Source organism: Malaclemys terrapin, chromosome 4, assembly GCF_027887155.1.
Source record: "Malaclemys terrapin pileata isolate rMalTer1 chromosome 4, rMalTer1.hap1, whole genome shotgun sequence".
NCBI lineage: Eukaryota > Metazoa > Chordata > Testudines > Emydidae > Malaclemys > Malaclemys terrapin.
Genome location: NC_071508.1, coordinates 16,040,207 through 16,063,621, shown reverse-complemented (window position 1 = coordinate 16,063,621; position 23,415 = coordinate 16,040,207). Strand labels below are relative to the sequence as shown.

General features: G+C 45.0%; 1 protein-coding gene across 4 annotated transcripts in view; it reads left to right on the top strand.

Annotated features, from left to right (window-relative positions):
• MDM4 (MDM4 regulator of p53) overlaps nt 1-15,477 on the top strand; it is a 35,572-nt gene extending 20,095 nt beyond the window's left edge. The window contains exons 6-12 of one of the 4 annotated variants that reach the window (XM_054028682.1): nt 1,799-1,866; nt 2,629-2,728; nt 5,634-5,794; nt 6,437-6,574; nt 7,162-7,242; nt 9,096-9,685; nt 12,875-15,477. In XM_054028682.1, the coding sequence (XP_053884657.1) occupies nt 1,799-1,866; nt 2,629-2,728; nt 5,634-5,794; nt 6,437-6,574; nt 7,162-7,242; nt 9,096-9,650 (1,103 nt within the window). In that variant the 3' untranslated portion in view covers nt 9,651-9,685; nt 12,875-15,477. Of the gene's footprint in view, nt 1-1,798; nt 1,867-2,628; nt 2,729-5,633; nt 5,795-6,436; nt 6,575-7,161; nt 7,243-9,095 lie in introns of those variants that run through there. The other 3 variants (XM_054028683.1, XM_054028681.1, XM_054028684.1) reach the window with 3 other exon arrangements.
• The last annotated feature ends 7,938 nt before the right edge of the window (nt 15,478-23,415 follow it).

Below are 23,415 nucleotides of genomic sequence, written 5' to 3'. Positions count from 1 at the left end.
AAACTTGCTAAAGGAAATAATGTTCCTTTAGAGAGTCGGTCACCGAGTTATACCGGTGTGTGTGTGTGTGTGTGTGAGAGAGAGAAAGAGAAAGAGGGAACAAAACGAAACAAGCTTGGCAGACTGATCCCTGATTTTATACACCCAACTGTGAATTCACAAGTGTCTAGGAAGGGTGCTTGTGGATTTATTTATTTTTTTCTTAGCACAGGGCAACTGGAAATAGGATTCCATAGCCTGTCATACTTCACAGCCTGTCCTACTTCATGTTCCATGAGAGCAATAAATATTCACTGGCCAGATTTCTGCTTCTCAGTGCCTCATTCTGCAAATTATCAAGGCCACTTCTGTAAAGTGCACTTATAGAAGGAAAAGTGACTGTGTGATAAGAACAGATCTCCTTAATACCTAGCTCTCATGTAGTGCTTTTCATCAGTAGATCTCTGTATTCAGCCTAACTGTTCCCTGTATGCCTGAGTCATATAGCTTCTACTTTAGGCTATCTACTTTCTTGAAATTTTATGTTCAGTGTTTTTATTTATGTTGGCAGAGACATTTTCCACCTTGAAAGGTGTTTTTCCAACCATTGTAAGAATAGTGTATTCTATATATAATATGTTCAGACAGAGCTAGACTTCATCATAAAGCCATTCTTCCTCTTCTGACACTGCGGAGCCAAAGCAATTATGGATGAGTGAGTTGAAGTCTCTTTTGCTTCAGGCAACATCAGCTAATCTCTGATTGCAGAATCTTTACTGCTGATGATGATGGAAGAGGCAGAAGAAAATGGCTGGATTTTCAGATTTGCTTTATTGGGCATTAGAAAAATCAACCATGGGCTTGTAAATAGAGTATATTTGATATGGACATGGAGTGGGAAAGAATATGGGATCCAGCAGTGTTGTTTTACAGTCACTTTTCTATCTATAACTGCACTTCACTGTGTCTTCATGTTTGTGTTGTGAAGTACAACAGGCATAGAAACCCAGTCCTGCTCTCCTAGAAGTCAGCGTTGCCATGGAATTAAAAGGGAGCGGGAGCAGTCCCTATATTTGCTTCTCCTCTGAGCCATTCCGCTCATTTAGCCTTTTCTAAAATACAGGTCTTCAGTTGAGTTACAGTCATTTTTGTTTACCTGATTGCTTTGGCTTTTAGCTTAGACTGTAAGATTTTTGCGGGGCGGGGGAGTTATGCCTGTGTATTTGTCTGCATTAAGTTGTATTGAGGACATGTACACTGATTGTGAATGCCTAGGGAGGAGCCTGCCAGGACGTGGACCTTCCCCTATTTGGTCTGGTTTCTTCTTTCTCCTCTTCAAAATGACACCTCCCCACAGGCAGTCTCTGTGGCCAGTGAAAGAGTGTGTATCCACCAGGCATTTCCCTGCTGGCCTTGTTTTTCAGCATGGAGCTACTCTAGACTCCATGCTGGAGTCACCACCTCTGCTGCTGCATTGAGCTTCCCTGCCCACAACCTAGCAGCTTGCAGAGGGAGGGCAGGCCATGTGGGGGGTGTCAGGATTCTTACCTGCAATGAGGTACGGTCTCCCAATGGCCACAGACACTTCCTACTCCCTAGTCCAGTGCCCTCTACATCCATAATAAAAATAAACAGTCCCCCTGTAATAGCCATCTGGGAATCGGCCAGCTGCCTAAGCAACTAGAATCCTTTCTTCTGTAAAGTTCCACACGCCTGTCTGCCAAGCCTGGCTCGTTGGTTGCTTGCTGAGGGCCCTCTGTGTTGTGAGAATGGTTATTACCAGGGAAGGTTTTTTTCTTTTGTTTTACTTGCCATATAGATGCTGCACAGACTCTTGCTCTCGCAAAGGATCAGAGCGTCGATAATCCAAGCCAAGACCAGCTGAAGGTAAACCCACTGCCTGGTGGTTTCTTTTGTTGTACAGAGCGGCCCCTTCTCTGTACCTGTGCATGGTGGACTGCCAGAACTTTTTACTGCTTGACTGGTAGGTCTTCGCCTTCCTTAAAAGTTCTTGGGAGTCCACAGACCAGGGACAGAGTGACCCTTCTCTGTTCTCTTCATAACAGAGTTCCATTCTCTGGGCGCGTTTCTCTGGGATGTATCACTTCCTGTCCTCAGTCCCTCCAGCTTGCACTGTGTTTGGATTTTGTGTGTGTGTGTGTGTGTGTGTGTGTGTTGTTTTGTTTCTCCCATTCTTCAAACAACAGATTGAACTTCCTAAAAGTGTAAACTGGTTTTGCTTAGTGGGATCATTTTTGAAAGCTTCTAGGCAGAATCTGGAAACCTGGGAAAAATCTTTGTCTAGTCTTTACTTGTTTTGGGCATATACATGGGGATTAATACAGTCTGGAGTGTGGGGGCGGTGGGGAATGAATATCGCAATATTACTGCATTAAAGATGGCAACTTTTGGTCTCTTGCCAATCTTGAGATTTTTCCTGGGTTGAAAGTACTCCATGTGTGCTGATAATAGATCCATAGCAGCCTTCTGGAAAGGTTAATTCCTTGTGTTGTGCTCAAAAAACCTTTATTCTTCTATGGAACTCCTTGGTGTTGTACTGCAGCTGGTGACTCAGAGTGGAAGTGCTACATCCCCTTGTCCCTATAAGCTCTGATGGGCTAATGGGTGTCTTTTCTGCCTTCCTTCAAGCAGACTAGCACAGAGGGAAGCTCTGACACTGAGGGAATGGAGGACAAAAGTGATGCTCCTGCTTTGTCTACCTCACAGCTCAGCTATGGAAACTGCGAAGGTGAGTGCAAGTTGTTCCCACATTGAGGGGCAAGGACAAGCCCACCTACACATTTGTGTATACTGCACGTGGTGCTCTGCATGGCAGGAGCCGATCAGAGTAGGATGCTGGGAAACTAATAAAAATCCTATTGTGGAAAGTAATCTTCCAATGTCATGATTTTATGTGCAGAGATTTAGAGAACCATAAATATCTGCCGTAGGTATTGTATGTTGTACACGCTTTTTAGCCCGGATACTTGGCTCATAAATAAACAAACACTTGGAGGAAATGGCAGGTTAACGCCAAACAGCACATCAATCACTAAGCAACACCATCAAAAATCTTAGGTTATTTTAAATTTAAATTATCGATAAACTAGGCAAATACAAATTAGATGGGGCTACTATAAGGTGGGTGCATAACTGGCTGGATAATCGTACTCAGAGAGTTGTTATTAATGGTTCCCAATCCTGCTGGAAAGGCGTAACGAGTGGGGTACCGCAGGGGTCTGTTTTGGGACCGGCCCTGTTCAATATCTTCATCAACGACTTAGATATTGGCATAGAAAGTACGCTTATTAAGTTTGCGGATGATACCAAACTGGGAGGGATTGCAACTACTTTGGAGGACAGGGTCATAATTCAAAATGATCTGGACAAATTGGAGAAATGGTCTGAGTTAAACAGGATGAAGTTTAACAAAGACAAATGCAAAGTGCTCCACTTAGGAAGGAAAAATCAATTTCACACATACAGAATGGGAAAAGACTGTCTAGGAAGGAGTACGGCAGAAAGGGATCTAGGGGTTATAGTGGACCACAAGCTAAATATGAGTCAACAGTGTGATGCTGTTGCAAACAAAGCAAACATGATTCTGGGATGCATTAACAGGTGTGTTGTGAGCAAGACACGAGAAGTCATTCTTCCGCTCTACTCTGCTCTGGTTAGGCCTCAGCTGGAGTATTGTGTCCAGTTCTGGGCGCCGCATTTTAAAAAAGATGTGGAGAAACTGGAAAGGGTCCAAAGAAGAGCAACAAGAATGATTAAAGGTCTTGAGAACATGACCTATGAAGGAAGGCTGAAAGAATTGGGTTTGTTTAGTTTGGAAAAGAGAAGACTGAGAGGGGACATGATAGCAGTTTTCAGGTATATAAAAGGGTGTCATAAGGAGGAGGGAGAGAACTTGTTCACCTTAGCCTCTAAGGATAGAACCAGAAACAATGGGTTTAAACTGCAGCAAGGGAGGTCTAGATTGGACATTAGGAAAAAGTTCCTAACTGTCAGGGTGGTTAAACACTGGAACAAATTGCCTAGGGAGGTTGTGGAATCTCCGTCTCTGGAGATATTTAAGGGTAGGTTAGATAAATGTCTACTAGGGATGGTCTAGGCAGTATTTGGTCCTGCCATGCGGGCAGGGGACTGGACTCGATGACCTCTCGAGGTCCCTTCCAGTCCTAGAATCTATGAATCTATGAATCTATGAAATGCTGAAATTATACTTGTATCAATTTATCTTCCATGGGGACTTTGTCTTCTAATTAATTGGAATCAGACCGAGCTGTCTGCAGTCAATACCCGCAACCCTATCAGAGAACTGAATAACAATAGTGTTAAGTTTTGCTGTATTTTTCATCCATCCTCATAACTAGAAAATTCCTCTCTTGAAATTCGTTTTAATGTCTCTTGAGGCTTTCTTGCTAGTTCATTGGGATGCATATTCTGTGATATGGAGAGTTTGTTTCCTTTTCCCTCATTACTCCCAACTCCACCCTGACAGGGTCTGATGTTTTAAAACTGGCTTCTCTATTCGCAGGCTCTATTATTGGTTGGCCCAAATGAGGATGGGTAGATATTTAGCTGATTGCAGGTAGAGGTGGTCCTTGTCTGTGCCTGCAAAACTGCAGGCCTGAATAAAGAGCTGGAGTGAAAGCTCTTTGGAAATGAGGCCTCCATGAGATTGGGGAAAAAAGGTTGAATTCCGTGAGCTAAAGTGAGGCAAGGACTGAGAAGACGGCAGATTCCCTTTTCTCCGTTTCCCATTTTGAAGAGTTTCTGGCTGGGAGCCTTCTCATGGAATCAAGGAGCACTCATTGCTGGAAACTGGGGCCAAATCCAAACCTGGTGTGACCAGATCTAACTCATCAGTTGAAGTGTCACTGTGCCCAGTTTATCCAAAGCTGAATTTGGCCCCAGTGTATTGTACGAGTTTTATTTGTGCACCAGGTTTCACAAGCATCTCCCTGTAGAGAGTGTCACTTAGAGCAGCGGTTCTCAAACTTGAGCTGCCGCTTGTTCAGGGAAAGCCCCTGGCAGGCCGGGCCAGTTTGTTAACCTTCCATGTCCGCAGGTTCGGCCAATCGCGGCTCCCACTGGCCGTGGTTTGCCGCTCCAGGCCAATGGGGGCTGCAGGAAGGGCAGCCAGTATGTCCCTTGGCTTGCGCCACTTCCTGTAGCCCCCATTGGCCTGGAGCGGCGAACGGCGGCCAGTGGGAGCCGCGATCGGCCGAACCTGCGGACGTGGAAGGTTAACAAACCGGCCCGGCCCGCCAGGGGCTTTCCCTGAACAAGCGGCGGCCCTAGTTTGAGAACCACTGACTTAGAGTCTGCAGTTTAGTGGTGGTGGCCAAGGGATGGTCAAGGGAATCAACAGGGCTGTACTCTGTGTGCGTGTGCACACATGCGCAACCTGTAAATAATGCACATGACTGCTCTGCTAAGCAACGGGAGCATCCAAAAGTACGGGAGGTGCAACATGCCAGTGTGATGCTGTAATAAATACAGCCAAGGGCTTGTTAACCTAGCTCAGGCAGAAAAGTCTGGAGTTAAAGATTCTATAATACACAGTGTATTGGACTGGGATGGGTTTGCTGGTGCCACAAGCCGCATGTGCCTGTCATGACCTAGATTCTACTTGGCTTCTGCAGACAAAGACTTAATAGAAAACCTCTCAAAAAGCAAGAAGCCCAAACTGGATCTAGTATTTGAGGAGTGGGATGTAGCTGGCCTTCCATGGTGGTTTTTAGGCAATCTGAGAAACAACTACAAGTCTAGAAGTAACGGGTCAACAGACATACAGACCAACCAGGTAAATGGATACTTTCAACAGCTAAAGCTGCAGTGTATTCTCTCCCTCTCCACTCTTGTGTGGGTCAAGTAAATATTCCTGTAGTCATTTTTTTTCCCCACAGTTCAGAGTCTGTCCAAGACTTTCAACTTCTCCCTTCTATCTACCCCGTTAAGTCTTTTCATGAATGTAAGGTGTGCTTTGGTGTGTCTGGATAAAATGTCCCTGCTCCCCAGTATTTTCTTCTCCATGCCAAAGTGTTGACTGTATTTCAGTGGTGCCATGTGCATATAGCCTGTGGGGTCATTGGGATCCTTTGGGATAAAAGTCACTAATATATAATGAAGATGTACGTAGCATGGTGGCTAGCCTGTGTGAACTGTTAACAAGGGGACTGAATTGTAGAGCGGGTCAGAAAATGGACACTTGTGAAAATTTGTCTCCATTTTTCAGTGTGCTCTACTGCATTGCTTGTCACCCCAAGAGTCACTGAGTGAGTTTGAGTGGGGAGAAGTCTGGTGTAAAAGAAGAGGAGAGCATGCATTAGGGCTGCAGTTATGCCCCCTCGCTCTTGTTGAGAGCACTGGAGTTCTGCATACCCAGACCTGTTGAATCACTAATCTCCTAATGCGTGCATATTTTCCCCCATCTCCGTTCTACTAGGACATAGACACTGCCATTGTTTCAGATACTACTGATGACTTGTGGTTCCTCAATGAATCTGCGTCGGATCAATTCAACGTTGCCGTCAAAGTGGAGACAGTGGACTGTGAAGAAGTGGGGAAAGAGAGTGACAAAAAGGTATCTCCTAGTGATGCACAGTACGGCTGTGTTAGCTGATCTAATTTATGTTGCAGCCCTTTGCCATTCATTTCTCTTCTCCTGTTCTGCTTCTGTATTGGGAACAGGCAGTCCAATGACCAGCCAACTTTGTAAGTCTTCCTTAGTAAAGGAGTCCCCCTCAGTAGTCTCTGATGGGATTTCCATTAGAACCACTTTTTTCAGAAGCTATAAGCTGTGGGGAGTCCTCTGTCTCTGCTCGTTTTGACCAATCGAAGTCATTTTTCAAGGCACACAATCGGCTTAAAATCACACTTCTGAATTTTTTCTCTACCACTACTACAGCCATAACTTTAAGATTCCACACTGAAAAAGATTAGAGGAAAAATATTTTTCTTATACTTTTTTGCGAGCACTTTGTGCACAGTCAGTTTAACAGTTTAGGCCTGATCCTGCAAACTTAGTCGATGGTCAACAAGACCAGTCACATGAGTAAAGTTACCCACATGCATGTTTGAAAGATGTGAAGAAAAATCCATGAACACATTTTTAGAAAAGTCATTAGTGAGATTTGCATACAATTCTAATAACTTATTTAATCTTCCCAGGTGATTGAGGTTACGTGTACTGATGACCTCGAGGAGTCTCAGTGCCTAAGTGACGACACAGATGTAGAAGCTGCCTCTGAGGTATTCATCCTTTAGCTCAATATCCCATGCTCTGATTGTGCTGCGCCAGCTTGTCTGGCTAAAATGTACACTATTTGCTGTGCTAGGAGAATGTTTACTGTATCCCTTTCAAAAGCCATGATAAGTGCTCTGTAGCAAAAAAGTACATTCCCTTTGCTTGGTCACCTGTATGAAGCTTAGGGGGTGTCTTTCAGTCCAGTTTGTTTTGAAAAGGTGTCGATTTAAATATGGACACCAGGATTGGCACGAAATGGCCCCCTTGTTGGCAGCCTGAAGAGTAGTCAAGCATTGAATGGGCCATGGAGACGGAACACCACTCACAGCAGAGTAGTCCCTTCAGGTGCAGGTTTAGGCAGTTTTGCTGGGCAGTGTGGGAGAGTTTGCACCTGCCTGTGCTGTTCCTTGGCTAGACGATTCAGGGCTTTATTCTGTGTTACGCTAAGGCCCCTTTACATTGCCAGAATTGTGTAAATGGGAATCAGGCCCTCAGTGTCCGGCGCTGTCAAGCCAAGCACTAAATTAATTAGAATGGGAAAAACAAACAAACCTGGTTTTGTTATGAGAGGTGAAAAACGGATGTGTTTGCACACTTTCCTAGGGCCAACTCTGTATTGCAGTCTGAAAGGGAATCTGGGATATTATCCTTGATGAAGATTCAGAAGTATAAATTAAGCCCCCAGTAGCCAATGAAATAGCCAGATCAGAGTTAGTCATATCAAAAAAACATGCTGCTGCAGTATTCTGTATTCCAATCAGAGTTCCACTGTGTCCTGAGAGCTCCAAGCCAGCTTCTAAACTGCTGGTTGCTTCAGGGTGGTCCCCAGGATGGAGAGAGAATCCAATTGTCACTCTAATCTGTTTTAGTTGCTCCTGTCACAGTAGCATCTGGGTGCTTCACCATCTTCAATGTATTTATCCTCAACACCCCTCGATGGTAGGGCAGTGCTGTTATCACCACATTACAGATGGGGACCTGAGGCAGAGAGAGATGAAGTGACTTGTTCAGGGTGACAAAAGGTGTTTGTGGTGGAGCAGGAATTGAACTTGGGTCACCCACAGCCTAGTTAGCCCTTGAACTACAGATCCATCCTTCTTCCCCATTTCCCCCTTCAGTTTCTGAACCATGTGGAAAAGAATTGTCCCTTTTGACTCTTCTCCAAGAGACATCCTTCCCAGTGTATCTTAACTGACACCAGAGCTATGTTCTATCATCTGTGCTCTTTTTCCCCCAATCTTTGCAGGCTTTCTTTGGAGGGTTTTGCTGTATGTCAGAAAACATATATCACACTGTTCCTTGCAGCTGGCAGAGCCAAAAAAATTTTGAGCACACTTTTCTAGACTGTGCTGGCTTGACAAATTGGATTGTCCCTGGCATAGGATAGCTGAATTATAGCTCTAAACTTGAGCAGCCATTGCCCTTGGTATATAGGGTAATCAAGTACGCCACTATCAATTGTATAGATCCAATAGATGCTAAATAATTAATGATTCTGAGAAATACACTTCTAACCAATTCAAGGAGCTATCTACCCTTGAATTTAGAGTGGGGCACTTAAATTTCAATAAACTGCACAGAATGAGAACTTTACTTTCCTCCAAAGATATGAAGGTTGAGAGGTGAGAAAAGACTAAGTAAACTCCTAAGCAGAGGGCGTGAGTCTGTAGGTGTTATGGGCAAGGTGAAATGTTTCTGAGGCTCTCCAAGTTGCCGCTGTGTATCGTGCATCTGCTAGCCTTGACACGCTGCCATTCTTGATTACTCTTCTTTGCTGCTTCCTGCACATAAAGGAAAGCAGCCTTTGCAAGAATGCACTGACTTGCTCTTGTTTTTGTCTACTCCATTCATTCTTCAGGACTGCTGGCAATGCACCAAATGCAAGAGGTTTAACTCTCCAGTCAAACGGTACTGTTACCGCTGCTGGGCCTTACGGAAGGACTGGTACTCGGATTGCCCCAAACTAGCTCATTCTCTCTCTCTGTCCACCATTGATACTATTCAAGGCAAAAAGGATGATGAGGGAATTGATGTCCCAGACTGCAGAAGGACCGTGTCTGCTCCAGTTTGCCGACCCAAAGATCTGTACACGGGTGAATGCGAGTCCCATGTAGACCCTGGCAGCTCTATGGAATCCCTGGGTTTGTCACAAGAATGCAAGGACCAGGAGCCACAGATGCATTTTGGTGAACACAAAAAGGAAGAAGTAGTAGAATGCCAAGAGAATATCAAAAATTTGTTGAATCCCTGCCTTCTATGCCAGAAGAGGCCGCGGGATGGGAATATTGTCCATGGAAGGTCTGCTCACCTAGTGGCTTGCTTCAAATGTGCGAAAATGCTGAAGAAAGGGAGATTGCCATGTCCAGTGTGCAAGAAACCGATCCAGATGGTGATCAGAATCTTCACGGGGTAGCTGTGCTGCTGCAAGGTGCTTCAGGGACTTAAATGGTAACTAGTCAGGGGACAGCTGCCACAAGGTTTAGTGTCTATGGTGCTACAAGGGAGGTTAACCATATAACTCAGCTAAAGAACAGGGGTCCCAAACTCACAAAGGAAGTTGAGGAATCCCCTTAATGAAATGAAACAATGTTCGGTTTTTAGTGTCAGTTTACGTTCCTGGGACTGACTGATCTGTCTGTAGCATCTGCCCCAGGTTTTAGAATTTCTAAATCCTTTACTTTCCAAGGTTTAGAGATGATGATTTCCCCCGGATGGTCTTGTTTTCATAACTGATCCTTGCAGAAGCCCGATGGTTAATAAATAAATATGTAATTCTGGTTGGTTGTATGCTCTGCAGTAAGCTAAACTCTGTGCAATACCTGAAAATAGAAAGCACAGGGGTGGGAGGAGAGTGTGTCTGTGTGTACACATATGTACGCTGGATTCTCCAAGGATCAGCTCTCAGAAGAGTAATGGAGAATGGGGGTTACAAGACTTCTAACTCTCTGCAGTATTTTGTAAGATCGGATTGAGAGACTTGCCAAAATCCTTAATGAAAAACAAACCTCCCCAACTTTTAATCAATATGTAAACCACCCTGTATGATTTAGCAATCATGCAAGAGCAAGGTGAGGTCCCTTTTAATTAAGATACAGTGTTGGGGGCCAGTTCCTCAGCTGCTGCCAATCGGCACAGCTCAGTCAACTCAATGCTAATTGACACCAGCTGAGGATCTGGCCCTTCGGTTAGGTGTGCACTTACAGCAGTTGTGCGTGTATATACGAGCATTCTAATGCTCATAATTAGCCCCTCACGCCTACAGCTGTTTTAACTGCATCCCTACCTTTTTTAAGCTGTCTTATCATTTGAGAAAAGTCTCTATTTAAAGTGCTGGCGAGATTCACTAATGACGAATGTGCAATTTTGAAAAATAAGGCATTTATCTTAGTGCACCACCTGACAGCTGTTTTATCTAAGGAACTGTTGCGCGGTGTTAGTCACATTTGGACACTCTTCAGTTTGATTTAGTTTCTTATAGGTTTTAACGCGTCTCAGAATCCTTCTGTGGTATTCTTATCTGCACAGTGCAATAGAGGGTCCATTGGCCGCTAGAATTTGTAGTTTTATACTGTTGGTAAAATTCTTTCTTAAAGAGCACATCCTAGGTATCTGCCCAGATCTTTCTCAACCCCCATCTGCAGGAAGGAGCTCCAGGGGTTGAAGGCTGCCTCAAGGAGAGCATCCTCTCTTGTCCCTTGTGGTGGTTGATCAGGGTTTCCCCATGTGGAGAAGGCTGTGGAGTGCCTGTCCTCAAACCTGGGGGATCTGTAGGGGATCAGGGTCATTCACATTCCAGTGGACCCACACTACCAGAGATTCCCGCCTACAGCCACAGCTACCCTGGGGACCCCCGAGGGTTTGAGTAACTTCCACTGGGCTGGTGGAGAATCACTGTGCAGCCCTGTTCCGCTCTCCTCTGGCCTCCCCTGTCTTGATCCTGTTCCCCAGCATGGACCTTGGACTATGTGCAGAGGCATCTGCAGGGTCCAAGGGGAGGAGACAGTGCTATGAAATCACACGATCTTGCCAAATGCAGGGTCTCCTCCAGGCTAGATCAAGCCCCTATAGATCTATGCATATCAGTTGGCTGTAAAGCTGGTATAAAGCCCTTCTCCTGCTGCACTTTCCCTTCTCTCCTGCAGCGCTATAGCCATAACTACAGCTCACTATGTGGAGTGAATTTACTTACCCCCATCCCTCCTCAAAGCACACACCCCTTTGAGCACCTTTGCTTTATTTCCTTCTTATTTAAAATAAATAAAAACCTAGAAAAATAAAGATGGCCAACACCTGTTAGATCCCATTTAGCCCAGCACTCCCTGGCCACCACAGGGTTGCTCTCAACAATGTGTTATCCAAGGCTTTGTCCAGGCCTGTGTAAAATAGTTCTAAGGTGGACTCTTTGTCACTTCTCTGTTTTGAATACCAAGAAATGTGCATTCGGTGTAGCGGCTCAATACACTGGGAAGCCGTAGTTCTCTGTCAATAGAATACACATTGTGGGGTTGCATCTTCTGCTGTGAAGATTGTGGTCTCCTCCAAAGAGGTGGATTATTTGATCTACCAGGTGTATACCCTCTAACTATTAAGATCCACATACCTACCTTCTATCTATCCAGTGCAAGTTGGATGGGGATTCCTATTACTTGGGCCACCTAGACTGCCCTGTCTCTAGCATGTGATTTGGGGAAGATTTTGCCTCCCCCTTCTGAACCATCACTGCCAGTCATTGCAACTTGGGCTGTACATCATAGCCTTATTGCCCAGAGTTCCTGAGGGTGTACAGTTCAGCTGGGCCTGAAAAGCTGCAGGAGGCTTTACGTATTCACAAAGAACTGTAGTTTCTTCTCTAGCTACATTCCTTTTTGATCTAGTATTTTTATCGTAGTCTTTCTAACTCCCTTCATCTCCCTGGTAGACACACAAAGCAAGTACAGGCACCCCACAAGGTTCCTCAGAGCAGCGCTTAGCGCTCTTCTGCTGAAGCAGCTCTTTCTCCAAAGTTTCAAATGGGAAGGGAGGAGAGAATATATAGCATGGACTGATCAGTACCCTCTTAGGGCTGGTCCACACTGGGGCGGGGGATCAATCTAGGAAATGCATCTTCAGCTACGAGAATAGCGTAGCTGAAGTCGACGTTTCCTAGATCGAACCAAGTTTACTTACTGCGGGTCCACGCGGAGCAGGCAAGCTCCCCCGTTGACAGCGCTTCCTTCTCTCGGCGAGCAGGAGTTCCGCAGTCGACGGGGGAGCGCTTCTGGGATCGATTTATCGCGTCCAGATGAGACGTGATAAATCGATCCTAGAAAATCGATCTCTACCAGCCGAATCGGGTGGGTAGTGTGAACCTAGCCTTAGCTATGTTCTTTGCAGTGGCTCTCTTCTGGTTTAATCTTGAGCTTGGGAGGAGGAGAGGGGAATGGATCTCTTTTCTGTGGCTATAATCCAAGCTTTTCCTCTCTCCCTATTGATTTGTGGCTTTTAGTTAGAAAGCGCTACTACTGGGTATAGACTGACCAGCACAGTGCCAATACTGGATGTGCTAGCTGACTAGCAGTACATCGGTTGCTAAAAGTGAGCAAGTCTAAGCAGAACTGGGAACCATTCCATGCCGCTAAATACTTGATACTCTTTCAGGTGGTTCTCAAAGCAACTTCTTCCTTCTCAAGTCAAAAACCAGTCTTTACCATATGTGCTCAAGCCAGCTGTGAGTCTACATCTGCTGGGGAAGGTCACAAAACCCAGCAGCACCAAAACCACGTTGAGCGTATTCTTCCTCTGTAGGGACATTGGAGGAGATGGGATGTGCGGGATCAGAGCTATCACTGCCAAAAGCACACCAAACCTGTTGGTGATTCTGCAGCTATATTGACTTGACATTGTTTTACTGTGTGATGATTACTGTGTCTGATTTTATTTGCTGTACATGTACAAATGGGATGAGTTTTGTTTTTAAACCACAAGTTAAGCTGCAGTGCACCAAATTGCAGTTTCACAATATTGTTTTGCAAACAGGCCAGATCACCGATGGGTGTAAATCAGCATAGCTCTATTGAAGTCAGTGGCGTTATGCTGACTTGCACCATTGGGGATTCTGGCCCCATATCTGAAGCGCACTTGTTGCTTCCTTGCTGAAGGGTCACTGAAATGAAGCTGACGCACCTTAGCCTTCCTTTGGGCCATAGTAGATTTAGCAGGGTTTCCTTATAATAGTACAGAAGTGGGAACTGTTAGTTACCAGCTAGCTGCCTTCCCTTTCTTTGGATGTTTGTGCGCTCGGCAAGGTGGATGGTTGGACATAGACCTGAAAGCACATCTTCTGGATACTGTGAATTTTGTTTTCCCTGTTGCCTCAAAAAGTGCATTTTGTTAAGGGTTCTGTTTGAATAGTTTTCAGACCGAATGTGTTACAAAGTGTGTAGTCTATGTTGACCAAAAAACCTGAATTACAATTTATTGGGGATATAATATCCTTACTGAAACCCTATTAAGATATGTAATATATACAAAGCTTGAGATACTTACCTTTATTCAGTGGCTAAGAGTTATAGGGTGGCTAAGTGGAAATCCCCTTGTGTCAAAGGAAAGCCACAATGAACGTTATACAGTTCGGAGATTTATTTTTATTCTGTAGCAAATATAAGAGTAGTATTTCAGAAGCATCCGCTTCTTTTTTGTACTTTTGCTTAAGGGTATGATTTTTGTCCCATGAAATAGTTATACTGGTGCAATGCCCAGTGTCGATGCAGGTATACCAGTATAAAGGTACCTTAGACTGGTGTATCTTATTCCTCTTCCCATAGATGCTTACACCAGTGTAACTGTGTCTACACTAGGGGTGTGTGTTCACTACGAACGTCAAAGCATTGCCGCAGCAGTGCTTTAGTGTGGCTGTGTAGTCGCGGCCCCAGCGCTGGGAGAGAGAAAAAACCACTCCCATGAGGGGAATAGCTACCGCGGCTCCCAGCACTGGTGCACTGTCTACGTTACCGCTTTACAGCGCTGAAACTTGTTTTTTTCACACCTCTGAGCGAGAAAGTTTCAGCGCTGTAAAGTGGCCGTGTAGACAAGGCCTCGGAGGATTGTATAGCTATATATCAGTATAGTTAGAGTGGTACAGACAAGCCCTAATTCAATCAGAGCTGCCGTTTTATTGACATTTCCCAACAGGAAGTCTGTTCTCGTGCCTTAGTTGCCAAGACAGGACCCAAAGTATTTCAATAAAATACCTAGCTCTTGTATAGCTCTTTTGATCTATAGATCTCAATGCGCTTTAAAAGGAAGTCACCATTTTACAAATGGGAAGCTAATAAAGGCACCAGAAAGTTAGCCGCCTAAATCCAGAATTAGGCACCTTAAATCGGTGCCCTGATTTTTCGGAGCTGCTGAACACCTGGATCTCCTGTTGACTAGAGTGTCAGTTGTGAGATACTCAACATCTCTGAAACTCTGGCTCTTTAGAGCGGGGCCCCCTTTTGTAGCCCAGGCTGGAAAGTATTGGCCAGGGAGGATAGCTGAACATATGAAAAGCAGTCCAGTTGCCTGACGTCCCATTACTAAAAAATAATTGCTTAATGTTATGCATGTTAAACTACTATTAATACATTTTAAAATAATACAACTGCTTTGAAAATGACTCCTGCTCCCATACATTCCCTGTGTCCCAAACTGTCATTCAACTTTCAAGGTGGCAGCTTCCTCATTCATTCTTAACTGTTTGTATTCAGACTGTTTACAAATTATTGGTGATGACCTTTCTCTCTAATAATAATAAAGTGCTGTAAGAGCTAAGGTGCTGTGCAAGCAGGAATCCTTCCAATACCCCCGTGTACCTATCTGAGAAGGTGCTTGAAGGTGGCTGAAATATTGTGTGGGTAGCAGGATCATTTTATGCTCTTGAATAACAATAGAAAGACCGATTCCCTTCCAGAAAAGGTAATTTCTTACTAAATCCCCCAAGCACTCTTCCCCCGTTTTGCACCTAAATGTATTTTCATCCAGGAAAAGTGAAATATCTATGGAATACATGCTCCCTACTTGTAGCCTAAAGCTCACCAAAATATTCTATTTATATTTGCACTATTTTACAATGCTTTGGTCGAACTAAATTAATGACTTGTTTGTTTCCCATGCAAAATAAACTTGACACTTGAAATCTTGTGATAGGGTAACTTAGAAGGTTTAGTTTTTAATTTGTACTGTGTTTTGGCAAAGCTTAAATAAAACCTTTGTTACCAGTATAGCAACCTCATTTATTTCACTTTGTGTGTGTACATGTGCAGCTTAACAGATCAATAAGAAATCTTCAGCAGCTCAAGACCTCCTTGTTTTCTATGAGTAACTTATTTGCTTGTGACTGTGGGAGACGGAATGAGAAGATCTTGGAAACAATTGGACTGGACTAGAGCAAAGTGTAGAAAAAGCACCCTGAGACTTTCTGTGGTACAGAGTACCATTTAGATAACTGAGGTGATTACGGCTGGTTAGGGCAGGGATTCACATCTCAAATTGGTAACTTTGTTGAATACTGTGGAGTTAGACCAGATTTATACCAGTGTAATTCAGATCAGAGTCTGGTCCTGAGCCTTCTGAGACAGAATGGAGTGGGGAGAGAGTTTTGCCTAACCTGAGATGTTAGGAGTGCTGTCCATTTGTAAGTGGGTGGGCATGGAGGAAGCTTAGATATCTGAAAAGAAACATACTCCTCTATAGAACATGGCAATGTAAATTTCACCTAACTAGGTATTGGGAAACCTATTCAGCTTCCAACTCTACAGTAAAACTGGCTTCACTGAGTGGCATGAGTAGAGTTTAACTGTTTGTGGGACATGCAGTCCACTGGATTAGGGTTATTATCACCTATTCCTGTGAGGGTAACTCAGTAAAACTATAAAGACACTAGTAGACATCATGTGGGTTTAGTAGAGAGCCAAGGGGGAGGTGAGGTAACATTTTATTGGACCACCTTCTGCTGGGGGGAGAGAGACAAGTTTTCAGAAAGAGCTTGTGTAGCTCGAAAGCTTGTCTCTCTCACCAACAGAAGTTGGTCCAATAAAAGATGTTACGTCCCCCCCTTGCCTTTCTAATATCCTGGGACGGACCCGGCTATAACAGCACCACTGTGCTTTTATTGTGACATGATTATAATTTGTGGTAGCATCCCTGCTGTACTTTCCAGACATTCAGGAAAAGACAGTCCAGTCTAAGGACAGACAGACAGGTGTCAGGGAACGGGAAAAGCAATGGGACTCGTGTTACACAAATTAACCAGATGCACACACATATATATACACACTCAACTACGTGTGTTGTGTCAAAAACTCCTGGGGGTGATTTATCACTAGTCACTGGCCCAGAAGGAGATGCAGCTTCATAACAAACCACAGATGGAATGCTCCCTACGAAAAATAAATGCAACTGGTGTTGGTGAAAGGTGGCGGAATAAAAGAACTGGAGACAGTTCTTTAGCCATGGGACGATGGAAGCTTGCCTAATCATACCGTGCTCTGTCCTCTGCCAAAAGGACCACTTCCTGGGGGTAAAAATATAGTTCAGATGCCTCACTGCCATTTAGTCATTGACCATTGCCAGGAAGGGAGCTTTGCAGTGTTGGTTTCCTAATGAACACTTGTTGGTTAACAGGCTATGACCACCAACAATTTCAGGCACCAAACAGCTGTCAGAGCAGCAATTGTGCTCACAAACCAGCGATTTACAAGGGAGAGCCTCTGGATCTCCATAGTCAATCCACTTGCACAGTCTTCTACCTAATGCAGCCTTTTCTGCACTCTGCCAAGAGTTTCATAAGACTCTGCTTGCAGCCTAAAGCAGGACCTTCAGTGGGAAGATAAAAACCCAAGCTCTGTAAGGGGCCTTCCTGTCTATCTCCGGAGGACTCCTCACAGCCCCGTGTGCACTTCTGGTCAAGAGAAATTGTCATTTTACATGATGGCAAAAACTTCTCTGCTCTTTCTTGCCCCCCTCCCCTCCACAGAGGGTGGGACACTGCCCTTAACCTGTATGCAGAGCTGCCGTTGATTTTTTCTGCATGCGGGTTTCGGGCAGTGTGTGGTAAGAGAGAATGGAACCATTCTTAAGTAGAAATGCCCTTCCCATCTGCTACTGCGTCTGCACCTCTCTTCACCAGGCAAATCACACTGGACTGTGCCTGCGTCATGTTCTTTTGCCCGTTCACTCTGCCCTTGCTGTGGACCCTACACACCTGCCACCAGTGACCTCTGTTACTTGTAAACAATACCCTGAATAGTCCTTAGCATTCCTGTTTCCCCTAGCTCCATCAGCTTTCCCTGATGAGGAATTATGCAGCAGCACACTCCTCGTGTCTACAGCTGTCCAGATGTTTAGACCAGGCTGGCCAGAGGCAGGGAGAATCGATTTCAGAGAACATGCGTCAGTTCTGTTCCCCATAAGCTATGTTCTGCTGGTGAGATTTCTCCTCCCCGTCTCTACCTGCCCCTGGTTGAATAGCAGCTATCTGTCACCGGAGAGCCCCGCGGACAAAACAGATCCTCTCTGTTTAAAATGAAGCGAGAAAATTTATTAGAGCGAAATGGAATTGTTCACCTCTCCATTTGACTTCTGTAGGGGAGGACTTGTCAAATAGATGCATCCAGTTCCTTTCCGTGTGCTCACATCATGTTAAGAGCAGCCGAACAACTGGCATCTGATCCTCTTTACAGACAGGGACATGATACTTTTCTTTTGGGAGAGGTGCTATTTGGCATTTTAGCAAACGAGAAGGGGAGCTTTTCTTGCATAGCGTGAGGTGTAGCGCATCAAGCACTGGACTGGGACACGGGAGACCTCAGTCCAATTCCTGAATCTGCTACTGCTCTGTGCCTCTCGCTTACCCTCCCATCCTTTGTTGGTCTTGTCGGTTTATATTGCAAGCTTTTTGGGGAAAGAAACCGTGTTGTACTATCCATGTGTACAGTACCTGGCACAAAGTCTTGGAGCCTCTAATTTAATACAAATAACAATTCACAACAACAGTGGCATGCAGGAAAGCTCACTTAAAACTGGTGGAAACCTACTTGTAGGTACATTGGGGAAAAGCCAGTCGCTCCATTGCAGTCAGTGGATTTGCTCCTGATCTTCACTGGTGTAACTGAGGGCAGAGCCTGGCCCTCTGAAAACCAATCATTGTCTCTGACAGAATATTGTTGAAAAGGAACATGCTGACCCAATGCATGCACTGCCACCCTCTCAGCAATTCATAATGCCATTGAAATCTGACCTCATGCCTCTCTCTGCACTGACACCCAAGTGTTTCCAACACCAAAGAAGCCCTTGTAAGCTAACACCAGCTTGTGCTTCTTACAGCCTGATCGCCGCGCAGTGAAACGGGTGGCAAAACTCCCATTGCTTTCCATGGGCGCCTTTGGCTGCTTTCTGCTCTTTAATACAGGTATATAGATAGCCAATGCAGTGCAGAGTCTAGGTTCTCCCTAGGAGGGAACAGTCTTTGGGCTGGCTACTGCCGCAGGAAAGCTGGCTGGCTGACCTGCCAGGTTGAAGCGAATTGGGGAGGGGACCATGCTACAGCCCTATCACAATCTCCACCATCAAAGTCTCCAGAGGAAAACAGGCGTGAATGGGAAGGAAGAGACTGTGTGGGACTCTCCTTTCCCCAGTTTCATGATTCCCCCTCCAAAGCAGGGACGAGATGTGGGTGAGAAAGGCCATCGCTCCCTGTGTCTCACCTGCCCTTGGGGGTGGAAAGGTGACCAATGCTTTAAGAGAACTGAAAGCCCCCCAAATTGTGATTTTGTTTCCAAAACAACAAGACCTAAGTTCAGTAGGAATGTTTCGTTTAATTTTAATTAATTCAGTTATAGGGTGGGATTTAAATCTTTCCCAGCAGAATTTGCAACCCCAACATTAAAAGTAAGTAAACAAAAGCAGCTATTATTTGTATTGTGGTAGCACGCAGAGAACTCAGCTGAGCGCAGGCCCTTTTGTGCCGGGCGCCGCGCGGCACAGACACATAGTAAGAGACCATCCCTGCCCTGAAGAGCTTGCACACTAATCAGCCAAGACAGGCAGAGTAGTAGAATTCTAATCTTACAGCTGGGAGCCTGAGGCACAGAGAGATTAAGTGACTTGTCTAAAGTCACACCAGCCGCCTGTGGCAGTGCCAGGAATCAAATACCTAGATGATGGTGCACTGGACTGTGGCTCAGATCTGTTCCTGGCCCTGCCAAGGGCATGCTCTGTTACCTTGGGCAAGTCATTTACCCTCTGTGCCTCAGTTTCCCCTGTAAAATGGGGATGATGATACTCCTTTGGAAAGCATTTAAGATCTGTGGAAAGCGTGATGTAAAAGCTAGCCGTTACTATTTGCTAAATCCTACTCCACAACCTTAATCACAAAACCATCCTGCCTCTCTAACCTAGAAGAAAAACCGACTCCTCTGTTTTCAGTGCCCAGCTGGAGCGAAATGTGAACACCCTGCTGTAATAATGCAGTCTACACTAGATTTTTAGAACAATTGCCATAAGGTGAGGTGAGGCTGACTTGAGGATGGTTTCAGAATCCAGCTTTTGATGCAATGAGCTGAAAATTCCCCTTCAGATGTTAATATTTGACAATGGGAAGATTTCCTTAAGCTGCTAAAGAGAAGCCTACATTAACCTTTCGAGTGGTTTTGGAGCATAACTGTATCCCAGCAGCATTTTCATAAAGATCTGGGATGCCCAACATGTGGCTAACTGGTGACCTCCTTCTGTAACAGAAGCAAGTGCTGAAAGCTCATCAGTTGTGGGTTTTTCTTTTTTTTAATATTGCTGGCCAGCTTCCAACAAGTAATGTCTATTTATCTGACAAGGTAGATTCAAGGATGAGCAAGGGTGGCTGTGTGCATTTAGTTTTGATGTTAACAATTAAACCAATGTAGTGTGGCCTTCAGGCTCCTGGAAGGTTACTAACATGTCACTCAATTTTGCAAGGTTTGAGGCCAAATTCCAAGTCAGAGTACGGTCTTGGTGTTAAGGCTCTGAACTGGGACTTGGGTATAATTCCCGGCTCTGCTACCGACTTCCTGTTTGAGCTTGGGCATGCTGCTTTGGCCAGAATTTTCAGGATGGCCGAAGACCCACCGCTGGAGCCACATTTTCAAAAGAAAACATCATTGAGAGTTCTGGGCAGGTTTGACAAGCTGGCTTTTATTTAGGTGCCTGAATGGGAACTGAGCTCCTTTTGAAAATTGGGCCACAATTGCAGGTGGTGAGCCCTTGAAAATCTGGCCTTTACCATCTCTGTGCCAGGCCCTCAGTTCACTCCTCCGGAAAATAGGGATAATTTTTTCTTTCTCCTGCCGATAATAAGCTCTATGTTCGTTTACAATTCCGATAACCAGGTCCTGCTCTCAATTGGAGCAACTCAGTACTGCAATAGAAATAAATAACTCCAGTGTGCTTGCTTAATGCCTGAAGGTTCTTTTGAGTGTCCCAGATAGAGGGCATTCATTGCAACCGATCAAGTCCAGTTGCAAGGCCATGCAGCTCTCCAGTGGTTTAAGTAAACAGTGGGTGTGGCACAGAGGGCAAGGGACGTGTTCAGTGACAAAATGCTTCAGGTTAGCAAAATGCACTTCTGAAAACTTCTGCCTCCTGTTGTATTTCATGCTCCCAGCTGGTAGCTGCATTGATAGCTGTGTGATTGATGTTGGCACCACCCCTCTCTGCATTTCTCTGGTTTCTGGTGTCAGCAAACACCCCGTTTTAGAACTAACGCGATTTACTAACTGCACTGTAGTCTGTGGGTGATATCTGCATTTGTGTTAACGGACAGCAAGTCTTTCCCTATAGATACTAAAACAAGAGAGGAGGGTCGTGTTATGTTTGTCTAATCTTAGCCTGCAACGCAAACCCAGATCCTAAACAATGGCAGAGCCAGGCACCCTTAGGAATAGAAGTTGAAGCAGCACAACTGCTTAGGGTATTAGCAAAGGGCTGGAAGGTGCAGCCGGCAAAAAATGAGGTACAACAGTTGGCTCTACTAGTGACTTGCTAATTGGAGATCGGTAGTTTATAGCACTCTCCTTTCTAACACAAGTCCATCCCCAGTGCACTGACCTTTTCTAATCCACCAGGGAGGGGGTTTAATTGTAGCCAAAGCCAGAGGCAAAAAATAAACTTGGTGGGAAGCTGCAAACTAATATTGTTGTTTGCATTCCAGTGACCCCAAGTGAGATCAGGTCCCATTGTGCTAGGCACGGTCAGACACACAGCAAGAACCAGTCCCCACCCCAGAGAGTTTAAAAGAGGAACAGAAAAGACAGCCAGAAGAAGGATTATTATTTCCATTTTACAGATAGGGAACTACTTCTGACAGATACTTGAGTGACTCTCTGTCTCTCCCCCCCTAATCCCCCTACACGCACACACTTTGGTAGCACTTTCATAGCTTGGCATGCCAGTAAAGCCTCATTGAATGAAAGTGATGTGTCTGCGTGCACGTGAGTGAGAGATTGAGATCAATGTGTATGAGTGCTGGGGGATGAGGGCAGGTGAACTGCAGCCCGACAGCAGGTCTAGAGCAACTTAATCCAATTTGTGAAAGGGTCTCAAAGCCTGAAATGTTCAAACTCCTTGAAACGAAAAAGCCATTCAGTCTGATCAAACACTCCTTCAGTACCAAGGGAGAGATTGCAAGTGCTGGAGTATATTCCCCTCCAGCAAGGTTAATAATATTACAGGAATGCTCTTGCTAGAGGTGAGGCTAAAGTTTTTGGCCTACTTTAAAATCATTACAGTCTAAATTATAGTCCCCCCCCTGTGGCTCCCTCAGCAGAAAAATAAACCTTTTGTGGGCCCTCCTGTTGAGTTAGTACTTGCGGTTTTTGGTTCTTCATTACAAGCCAAATTCTTTAGTCCTTAGCCAAAGTGCCACTGAATTCAATTATTACTACTGCTATTACTAGCTGAGATCAGGGCCCTGTGGTGCTAGGTGCTGTACAGATGCACAGACAGCCCCTGCACTGAAGAGCTTATAGTCTAAATGGACAAATCTGGGACTCAGGAGATTTGCGGTCAATTCCTGGCTCTGCCACCAACTCTCATTGTGACCTTGGGCAAGTCACTTAATCTCCCTGGGCCTCAATTTCCCACCTGTAAAATGGGGATCATAATCTTTTCTCTGTCTTGTCTATTTTGACTGTGAACTATTTGAAGCAAGGACTGTCTCTTAGGCCTGCTCTACACTTAAAAAATTAGCATGACTTAGCTGCGTCGCTTAGGGCTGTGAAAAATTTAGCACCCTCAGTGCCGTGGTTAGGTCAACCTAACCCCTGGTGTAGACACAACTAGGTCGACAGGAGATGCTTCTGTCACCCTAGCTACCATTTCGCATAGAAGTGGATTAACTGCATCAATGGAAAAAGCCCTTCTGTCAATGTTGGAAGTGTCTATGCGACAACACTGCAGCGCCATAGCTGTGCTGCTGTCGTAGACAGACCCTTGCTCTGTGCATGTCCTGCACCTAGCACAATCGGGCCCCGATCTCAGCCTGTAGAAGCTACTCTAATAATAATACTAATTTGCAGATGCAGTTTGGGCACCAGGGGACTGTCGCTGGCAAAGCAGGTGTCAGCTGATGCCAAGGTCCCCCTGTCTCACTTGAATACTAACAAATACACAGCTGGAATCACTCTGGCTCACCTGTGTGTTAGGATTGTTGCAATAGGTATTAGAGTTATAAAAATGTGCTCACGCTTTGAGTACTTGTTGCCTGCATTCATCTCACTTATAACAGCTATATCCTATATTGTAAGGCCTTGTCTACAGTATGCATGAAAGTCAATCTAAGCGACCCAATTTGAGTTATGTTAATGGTGTAACTCAAGTCGATGTAGCTTAGATCTACTTACCGCGGGGTCCACACTACGCGATGTCGACAGGAGACGCTCTCCCGTCAACTCCCCCTACTCTTCTTGATCCAGTGGAGTACAGGAGTCGAGAGCGATCTGCGGTCAATTCAGCGGGTCTTCACTAAACCTGCTAAATAGACTGCTGATGCATCGATCGCCGCACATCGATCCCGGTAAGTGTAGACAAGCCCTAAGATAATATTTGAGCATTTGCATTGCAATTTTCTGTAACTCTAAATCACTAGACAGAAGAGAAGCATTGTCTACTGTGAAATACTAGTCTCCAAC